Below are 11,053 nucleotides of genomic sequence, written 5' to 3'. Positions count from 1 at the left end.
TTTACTCCGCTTACAGATCATGGGGTAGAGTCTACCGAGAATAAACGCGGCACGGTCACGGACTGATTTTATATGCGGGCGGAATGTCATCGATGCATCCAGGGTAACGCCCAGGTACTTGACCTTCCTGGCCCAGGGTATGGGTTGTCTAAAGAGAGTAATCGGGGGTGTGAGATTCCTCCTTCTAATCCGGGAGGAAATCCGTGTGGAGCTTCCCCTCTGAAATAGCACCGCAGTACTTTTCGCTGGGTTGATGTCTATGCGCCATTTTCGGAACCACTGTCCTAGGGCTAGGGCTGCGCTCTGAAGCTTCTTCGCGATTAGGGACTTATTTCTACTAGAATAGTAAACAGTCGTGTCGTCGGCGAATAAAGCTAAATGGGTCGGCGGCGACCGGGGAATATCGTTGACGAATAAGCTAAATAGGAGGGGTGAGAGGACAGAGCCTTGCGGGACTCCAGCTGTGAGAGGTCGTGGGGAGGAGCGGGTTCCCTCGACTCGATATCGAAAAGAGCGGTTCGACAAGAAGTCCCGTATGATGAGCACGAGACTATCCGGCACGCCCATGTTGAATAGTTTGAAAATCAAACCATTGTGCCAGACTTTGTCGAACGCTTTTGCGACGTCGAAGAAGAGAGCTCCCGTGTATAACGGTTTTGGTCGATTAAGCCCCACAAGAATGTGCTCCGTGAGGCGGTGCACCTGTTGAACGCATGAGTGATTTGTACGGAATCCGAATTGTTCATCGATGAGAATGCCCTTGGATGAGACGAAGTCTCTGAGGCGTTTGTAGAGCAGACGCTCATACAGTTTGCCTAGAGACATGAGGAGGCTAATCGGGCGGTAGAATAATGTAGTAATTAAGCGGCGTCCTTTTATCCTTTTAGACAATTAAAGGTCATGAATAATGGAACGAAAATTTCAAATTAATATTAATTTCAGGCTCATTTCTTTACGGCATTGAGATATTGACTTCATCTATATCTATACTAATATTATAAAGCTGAAGTGTTTGTTTATTTGTTTAAACGCGCTAGTCTCAGGAGCTATTGGTCCGATTTAAAAAAATATTTCAGTGTTAGATAGCCCATTTATCGAGGAAGGCTATATGCTATAAAACATCACGCTAAGATTAATAAAAGCGGAGCACCGATAAAGAATGTTTCAAAATCGGGGTTATTTTTACCTTTTGAGAGTTTCCGCCGCGTGCGCTGCAGAAATGGTTAAAGTTTTGCTAAAATAATGTATGACAGAATTGTTCCACTTTAAAAGACCTAAAAAAAGTCTGCGACAGCATATGTCTATATGTTAAGGTTGGCTCACTATAACGTTTTTTATGCTAACCAAATTTGTTCTAAAATAAAGCATTATTTGTGAACTATTTATTACACGCGAACGAAGTCGCGGGCAAAAGCTAGTATAAAGATAAAATTGCGAGTACAAAGCATTAAAACTTGAAAAACAAAGATATCTAGTTATGCTGACGTATATTCTGAGGAACGTAATGCACTTGGTGCGTTCCCATAGTTCTTAGATGTCGTAGTGACGGCATCCAAACGTAATTGTAGACGATAATCAATTTTCAAAGGAAACGCGGACCGGTAGCTGAATAGTCAAATTAGCTTTGTTTTCATTAGGGCTGCTGCTCATTAATTTATGAGAATAAGTTCATAGTGATCGGGGAGTACTTATTACATTTGCGTGATGCGACGTCACCGGTTTTTAAGTCCCGCAGGTAGGTACTATATTTTTTAAAAGCAGCACGTAGTTTGCACATTGTTCACGATTAAAAACGATAACGTAAAAACAACGTGTAATTGTCAAAGTCAAAATGGAAAATTAATTAATTTGTGTAATATCTAGGTTGAGACGTATTGTAAGTAGGCATTGGTATTTTTTTTTTCTATTGCTTAGTTGGGTGGACGAGCTCACAGCCCACCCGGTGTTGAGTGGTTATTGAAGCCCATCGACATCTACAACCTAAATGCGCCACTCACCTTGAAACATAAGTTCTAAGGTCTCAATGTAGTTACAACGGCTGCCCCACCCTTCACGGCTTCACGGCAGAAATAAGCAGGGAGGTGGTACCTACCCGTGCGGGCTCACAAGAAGTCCTACCAACAGTAAATAGATACATACTACATATATATGTATGTACAAACTGGACCAAGGTGGTCACGACCCTCAGTAATGAGGAGGCGACAGAAAAGAAGACATATCTGTAGTATGTACCATACTACATATTACATATCGGTAGTATGTACCAATTTTACTAACGCATCTAATTCTTTTTTGTGTCACGACCCACGCACTGAGGAATAAGACGCAAGGATGACGAGAAGTCCTTACACATCACAACGTAAATGCCACCACTGTCCTTTCAACATGAGGTCGAGGTTTCCATTACCATAAGGAAGCCCGGAATAAAACGGATATAGGTTCATAGAAAACAAAAATTCACCGCGAAACAATAGACAACCCTGATGGACTTTATTTAATTATAATCGATTCAGCAATCCTGTACGAAACATAACTTGATACCGTTCTCATAGTATGTAGAAAAACTTGCTTAAAATGCAATATTCTTCGCTTTCTATAGAATTGAGCCGCAAGTACGTACTGAAATACAACACTTTAGGGAGCCTTCGAGAAACATATATTGATATGTTATTCTTTGTAAATTCAATCAAGAATGTAATTTAGTTAAATCTATACAGAATGTACATCACACCTGATGGTAAGACCCTTTGTGAGTCCGCAGGGGTAGGCACCACCACCCCGCCCGCATATTTCTGCCGTGAAGCAGGGTGGGGCAGGCAGGTTTGAAGGGTGGGGCAGCCGTTATAACTATACTGAGACCTTAGAACTTAGATCGGAAGTTTTTTTTTTTTGTTTCTATGTGGGTGGACGAACTCACAGCCCACCTGGTGTTAAGTGGTTACTGGAGCCCATAGACATTTACGACGTAAATGCGCCACCCACCTTGAGATATAAGTTCTAAGGTCTCAAGTACACTTACAACGGCTGCCCCACCCATTACTGCTTCACGCCAGAAATAGGCGGGGTGGCGGTACCCACCCGCGCGGACTCACAAGAGGTCCTACCACCAGTAAAAGATGGGTGACGCATTTACGTTGTAGATATATATGGGCTTCAATAACCACTTAACACCAGGAGGGCTGTGAGCTAGTCCACCCATCTAAGCAATAAAAAAAAACAACAACACAATATAGTGTACAAGATCGCCTAAAATTGTTTTGCTTCAGTTTCGATATGTAAGTCCTGGAGACATATCCATTCATTCCTGATTTACGATTGATCGCTGAATTCAGTTTTACTAAAACTATACATGAATATGAATATATATGAAGGAACTGGGGATACCTATCAGCGACGCACTCCACCGGGCTGCAGGGCGGGATCGATGGAGACAGTTGGTTGACGAAATCGGACGGAGTCACGATCCTCAGCAGTGAGGAACCGATCGAAGAGAGAGAGATACATGTCTTAAGTAAAGTTTGTATGTCCACGAGCTCCCACAGTTGTTACGGTGTTTTTTTATGTTTTATCTGAGCGGTGACCCGAGCCCATAGAACACCATGGAACCCATAGATATCTACAGCGTAAATGCGCCATCCACCTTGAGATATAAGTTCTAAGGTCTCAAGTATTGTTACAACGGCTGCTCCACCCTTCAAACCGAAACGCATTTTTTTTTATTTCTTTGATGGTTGGACGAGCTCACAGCCCACCTGGTGTTAAGTGGTTACTGGAGCCCATAGTCATCCACAATGTAAATGCGCCACCCACCTTGAGATATAAGTTCTAAGATCTCAAGTATAGTTACAGCATTTTATTAGTATTACTGCTTCACGATAGAAATAGGCAGGGTGGTCACGGCCGAACCGACGTAAAGTAGTTATTCGTACTTGAGTCCATAGGCATTATTGAAGTCTCAATTGTTTTGGACAATTGGCCCTTCAAACCGAAACGTAAACACAGGCAGAACGGTGGCATCTCTAATGCGGGCTCACTTAATATCTATATACATTTTACGGGTTTGCTTTTTTGTAACATGATGTTATTTCTCTTTTGTTCGTAGTCGTTTATGTATAGTAAGTTTAACTTTAGAAAAAACCAGTTGAACAACACCATAGTCGCATCCCTTTAGATCACGATTACTTCAATTTTAAAACCTGAAACCGAAGCGCATTACGATTTTTTTTTTCGACATTAAAGAGTAACAGTACTTTTCGACAGTAAACCGGGTTTGCAACTTACCTACCTTAACAACCTTACTTAACAATCTACTGGTGGTAGGACCTCTTGTGAGTCCGCACGGGTAGGTACCACGACCCTGCCTATTTCTGCCGTGAAGCGGTAATGCGTTTCGGTTTGAAGGGTGGGACAACCGTTGTAACTATACTTGAGACCTTAGAACTTATATTTCAAGGTGGGTGGCGCATTTACGTTGTAGATGTCTATTGGCTCCAGTAACCACTTAACACCAGGTGAGCGGCGAGCTCGTCCATCCATCTAAGCAATGAAAAAAATTGCCCTCCTACCAATACTTATTATAGTGACAAAGGGCCGTAAAATTGAATAAGATTTCTGCGAATAATTAAGGAAATCACATACCCGATCCTGTGGACCGAATGGTAAACAGTCAATGTCGCCCTAAACACGTCATTGCGGATCCTCTCGATCCATTAACGGTGCCTTTAGGTACCTCAAGGGCTCGGCGAGTAAATTAACCCATAGACACGGCCCACTGAGATGCTCGCCGGATCTTCTCAGTGAGTCGCTTTCCGATCCGGTGATAGATTCTGCGAAGCACGGCTCTTGCTAGGGTTCATGTTAGCAACATCGTCAGATTTGAGCCCTGTGAGCTCACCTACTAGTTAAGGTTACACTAATATGGTCTCTGTAGAGTTTAGACCATCAGCTTTGGTAGAAAAAAATAAATAAAAAGGAAATCATATCTTCTAAATAAATGATGCTTGTTGTTCTTTCTATTTACAGTATCTATCTCATCCGTCGAAATATAAACAAAAATGAATGTTTGTTGTCGTCTATGCATTCCTAAATGATTGTTAATGTGTTGGCTAATAATAGGGTCGTCGTACCACTTTTTGGGGGCACGGAACGGGCCTCAGGGCGAACCCCACTAATATTGTTGGCAGCAGGAAAATTTTCTGTTGTAATGCGATAAGATAGAGGGCGCGCAAGTAGTTGCAAGAAATCGATGTTTTTGTATAATCAATAATTTAATAGTCACAGCGTAGCATCACCAAGCTCGACTAATGAATATTAAAAAAACTACACCTAAAAGTACCTATTAATTTTTGAATTAACATCGGTGAGTTTTTTCAGTGTATCTCAAAAAAATCTATTGTCAATTCTGAACCTAAAAAGGGACTACAAAACTAGTTGTAGGTATTGTTGTGTTATTATACAAGCTTTATAACCAATTCGATTCCAAGAAGTAGTTCGTTGTTTTTCCTAACCATTTTACATTAAAATCTCATGAATTTATAACAGCTATTGCGGTGAAGGATAATACTAATACATATTCTTGTATAAATGTTTAAGTAAACTTTGAGTTGCATCACCGTCAATTGTTTTGTTAAACAAAAATGACAAGAAAAGGCTTATTTGAGTCGTCTTTTATCAAAAGTGGCAATCTGTGCATTTGGACAAAAAAATGTTATTGATATGTCAATACAGATTGATTTGAATATAATCGTCTCCTTCAAAGAATACGGTTCAAAACCTGCATTAAATAAAGGTTAATACTTAACCTGTTATTTATCTAAGATGTCGTTCAGAAGAGTTTAATACAAAGTCCATAATTCGTTTTTCTGATTTACCAATAATTGTCCAAAAGTCACATTGCCGGCTTTGATAATAGTCGACTCATTTGAGCAACCGTAGCATAATAATACATCCTTTTCTAATCAACAATTAAAAAAACAAATATGTTGTGTTTTTGTTGACATACTTAAATGGACTGACAATTCGTTTAATGAGCCCATAGATATTGAGACTTTTCTTTCTTTATTGCTTAAATGGGTGGACGAGTTCACAGCCTGTCTAGTATTAAGTGGTTAACGTACGCCGCCATCTTCCTTGAGACATATGAATGATGTCTCAAGGTTGTTGTTTTAGTGCAGTAGCTATAAAAATAATGCAAAATCTCTTCAATGAAATAATTAGTATGTCATGTACAAAAATTTGTGGCATTTTGAATTACTTTATATATATATATTTTTTTCGAACAACAGCGACTTTCACTTTCCATAAGTACTTTAAAAAATGTGACTGCGATGTTTCTCATTTCCTAACTGATAGAAACCTGATGGATTAATGTTACTGTTAATAATAAAACGAGCTATCCATTGTAAGAGCGTGTTGTGGCTTGTCTTCCTTCTGTCACAATGCGTTGTGGTCACGCCACGGATTTCGCGATGTGGGTATTTAACAGTAACCACAACTCGATGTCAACTGTTTCTTTCGCTGCAACGAACGTTTTCGTTTAAGCTTTATTTATGAATATAGAGAGAGCAAGAGAGAGAGAGAGAAAGAGAAAAAGAAAAGACATTTAATATAAAATAATACAATCGGCGATCTTTTCGCTAAGAGCGATCTCTTTCAGGCGACCATCAGGTGAACAAGAATGACTTTAGGAAAAATGACGCACGGTGTACCTGTCGATTGAAATATATATACCAAATCAATCTCAACCACCACGAACCGTCCTTAAACTACAAAATGAGACTTCAGTGCTGTCTCCACTCAGTCCTCGTGATTCATGTAAGCAAACGCAATAAAATAAAATAAAATTTTTTTTTTTCAATATTCAAACCCGTCCTTCCGATCTTTGGTTTAACTTTGATTCGTTCGTTACCATCTTTATATCGATACAGCTACGGGGTTACCGGCTAGACTGATCTGAAAATTTCCTGATTACGTTTTTTTTTTATAGCTTATAAGGGTGGACGAGCTCACAGCCCACCTGGTGTTAACTTGTTACTGGTGCCCATAGACATCCACAACGCAAATGCGCCACCCACCTTGAGATATAAGTTCTAAGGGCTCAGTATAGTTACATTACATTTAGTTGAAATTAGTCCAGCCGTTTCGGAATTACAAACAAACACGTATCGACTTTTATATATAGATTGCAAAAACAAAGAGAGAAAGAGCAAGTAGATAGATATCTAACAGTCAAATGTTTTTTACGCCAAATTTATTTTTGTAATAGTACATTTTCTTTAAATATTACTTTAATATAAACTCGCATCTTATCGTCGCTTGCAAGGCAAACATGACTAAGCGACAATGCGTGAACTTTACAGTAGACTAATTTAAAGTTGAAATACCTGAAAAAAAATTCTATTATAACGAATCTAGCTGTAAGATTGAAATTATTTTAATAGACCTAGAAATATATTTTTTTGCGCATCGAATACGGTTATTGCCTATCATTTATGTACAAAGCAGTTATTGTCGCTAAGTCACGTTTGCCTTTCAAGCGTCGTTATGTATTTCAAATAATAATAAAAACCATAAGTACAAATTAAAGATAATACTTTCATAAAAAAATATTCGACTGAAATGAGATTTAACTTCGCAGAGGTGGTAATTGTACTTAGGCTATACATATATAATTAGAAGTCTATCTCATTTGATGAAATGAGATCTTCGATTTGAGTATGTGTAAATCATAAGTTAATGGCAAAGAAAAAAAAAATGAAACACCAATTTCGATTTAAACTTATTAATATTTTATTAGGTATCACACTTACGACAGATACAAAAACATATCACGATGGCACTTACATTCAGTGCTTCTTCTGATTTATGCGTTTTAATGATTTTGATGGTCTAAAAACTTAAACTAATAATGCTCATTTATAAAATAGGTAAATCGTAATTCTAGCCTGTGTCAATCTTCGGCCAATTAACTATCCTATTGAAAAATATATCTGTTGTTTTGTAGCATTACTGCGTGATAAAAGAATAAAGTGATGTGATAACTCATTATTGCATTATTTATTTTATCAATAGTTACTTTAAATTTTTATAAATAATTTAAAAACTTCGACAGTTAACTGAAAAATACAATGTCATAGTGTTTTATGGATATAAGAACAGGAGATTTTTTTATTTACCACAACATAAAAAGCTCCGTGAACATAAAAGAAAAATTTTGAAAGTTGCATTAGTTCTGTTGTTGGTGAGTTTTAAGGTCAACAAACGTGATAAATTGGCCTCGGCTCTGTAGTTTTTCAAAATCAAACGTGATTGATTACCATTATCATACAAACGAGCTTGTAAATTGTTAAATTAATAAATAAATACATAAGATATTAATGAGTAAATTTTGCACGTGCGAAATTACAAACATCGAGTGTATCTACAAAGCCTATAAGAATAAACCTACAAATTGGTTTTGGTAAGTGATTCATAAAATATACGTTTATAAAAATCATTGTGAAACTATATAATGCAAGAGGCAATTATTTTATTAAAATTATACTAGTAAACAGTAAAATAATTTCGAAAAAAAAAAAACTCGATTACATCCATTTAGTAATGAAGTAGTTAATTTTAATGTTTCCAATTTATTTTATGAGTATTCAATTCAAAGTTTTCATTCTTAATTCGTATAAACGACTAACACTAATATTTACATAACATATTCAAACAGGAATGGACTAAGTAGTTGGGAGTACCATTCGGCACGGTACTTATACTTGAGAAAAATAAAACTTAACCTAATTACGCGTATCTCATAATTACAACTGTGATAATATGAAGAGACGTTACGAGCTAAAACTAAACAGCTTGGGGTGTAAATTGACTATCAACAATGACGACTTTGATGCTGAATTTTATTGAACCACCTGCTTTCCTGTTAATGTGAGACATTAACTCGAATACATTTTTTTCAGCGACAGAACGAGACATACTTTCGTGTTAGGAAAATGTCTTTTTTTTTTGCACTTTTTCAAGCACGGGCAAGCATTTATGAATAGTTTACATGAACATTTGCGTCGGGAGATATCTATATACATATATAAAAATGAATTGTTGTTCGTTAGTCTCGCTAAAACTCGAGAACGGCTGGATCGATTTGGCTAATTTTGGTCTTGAATTTTTTTGTGGAAGTCCAGAGAAGGTTTAAAAGGTAGATAAATATGAAAATGCTCGGAATTAAATAAAAATAACAAATTTGTTTTTCCTTTGATGTGTCCCCCCGTCGGACGGATACCTTTTGTTTGTTTTAAGTTTATTTTATACAAAAGTCTTTTATTTATCGATTGAGGTACTACGAAGTCGGCCGGGTCAGCTAGTTAGAAATAGATCAGCATCACGTCATTGCTATCACCTAGAATCACTGTAGGTTGTTTAGTGGTTTATTTGGGGTGGTAGAAAGCTCCTCGCGCGGGCCGGGCTGGTCGACCTCCTATACCGCCGGCGGCTCGTCTCCTCGCGATGAGAGCGTCCAGACCACGGAGTGGAGGAGCCGGTGTAGTTTCTGCGGGCTGAGGTTCCGTTTCCGTCTCACTTTTCTCAGCGCTGGTGCTTTCCTCGGTAGTTTCCGTTGATTTTTTAGGTGCTTCGGTTGTAGCCTGAATACAAATATTAATTGAGCCGAAATCCAATACAATATGTTTGTTAATTCGTCTTATAATTAGGCAGAAACGCGTCAGAGAATCGACTCTTTTAATTTTTTTGAAATAGGAACCCTAGTATGATGAGGGAGGGATATACTAATTTTGATAATTAAAAAATGTTTAAATGAGCTTCCACATATTAATTTTCGACCGCAAATAGTCAAGTGCATATTGTATGTCCATCTGACTCAGTGCAAAACAGCATTGTAACATTTTTTAAATGAAAATTAACATTTAAAAATCAATGCGATTATCTCGGATCTCTCTCTCGCTTAAAGTCAACTTAACTTAATGCCCAAAAATATTGTATTAACATTAAACGAGCAATTCTTGTATATAAATATACATATAATCTGAATACAGCGAAAACAGCTCCAACGATTTTCATAAAATTTTGTATTATACAGGGGATTTCGGGGGCGATAAATCGATCTAGGTACGATTTATTTTCAGAAAATGTTATTTTATTTGTGTTTTCAATAATCAACTTTATCGATAAACAACTTAAACATAAACTTTTTTTTTATTAAAAGATAATAACAAATATTATAATATAATATCAATATGTAATTCGTATTTAAATATAATTTCTAAAAAACACAATTTATCAACAAAAAAAATACTATGCAGAGGATGTGACCTCTAGTTACTATATAATATGAGTGTAACCCTAATTTTAATAAAGAAACTTTACGGTAACTAGCGATCAATACACATTTCTATTTCATATCGTCATAATAACTTACCTCTGTTGAGGGAGAAGCAAGCTTCCTCTTAAGTAGTGGGTTCGGCCTACGCGCTGGAGGTGTCACCACAACCCTGGGCTTAGGCGACGGGGACACCTGAAGACGATTGCGCAGTCTAACTCCACCTCGAGGTGCTTCCGGAGCAGTTGTCGGAGATGAGCTCTATGTGAGAAAAAAAAGTTTACACGTGCCACCCATGTTGGATGTGGATATATTTCAAAATGCACGATATTCCTATAGAATCTATACATATAAATAAAATTGGAGTGTCTGTATGTAATATTGAAATAACCGTTTTTTACTACATGCATATAAATGTAAAACGTACACCAAAATATATTTTTTTACAATTTTTGTCTGTCTGTCTGTCTGTTTGTGCCGGAACAAACTCTAATCTCTGGAACGGCTGGACCGATTTTGACCAGACTTTCACTGATAGGTAGCTGATTGTCGTATCGCGGGATAACATCGCGGGACTCAGCTATCAATAATAAAGTTAACGTTTTCGAAGCGAAGCAAGGGCGGGTCGCTAGTCCTTCATAAATTTAGTTATTCAAACATAAGGTCGCTGCTAATTTGAAATATTATTTTTTCCGAATGTAACCAATTGAAATATTTGTATTA

The 11,053-nt window shown here is 37.5% G+C and overlaps 1 protein-coding gene across 20 annotated transcripts in view; it reads right to left on the bottom strand.

The window, feature by feature from the left end:
* Positions 1 to 7,764: 7,764 nt before the first annotated feature.
* Positions 7,765 to 11,053, bottom strand: part of LOC101743000 (mucin-5AC) — a 44,121-nt gene continuing 40,832 nt past the window's right edge. For all 20 annotated transcript variants that reach the window (XM_038012430.2, XM_062669935.1, XM_062669942.1 and 17 more), the window contains 2 exons: positions 10,430 to 10,591; positions 7,765 to 9,638 (listed from right to left, as the gene is read on the bottom strand). In XM_038012430.2, the coding sequence (XP_037868358.1) occupies positions 9,423 to 9,638; positions 10,430 to 10,591 (378 nt within the window). In that variant the 3' untranslated portion in view covers positions 7,765 to 9,422. The remainder of the gene's footprint in view (positions 9,639 to 10,429; positions 10,592 to 11,053) is intronic.

The sequence above is a fragment of the Bombyx mori genome, chromosome 1 (genome assembly GCF_030269925.1).
Source record: "Bombyx mori chromosome 1, ASM3026992v2".
Lineage (NCBI taxonomy): Eukaryota > Metazoa > Arthropoda > Insecta > Lepidoptera > Bombycidae > Bombyx > Bombyx mori.
The sequence above is the reverse complement of the archived record's forward strand: the minus strand, read 5'-3'. Positions and strand labels throughout refer to the sequence as shown.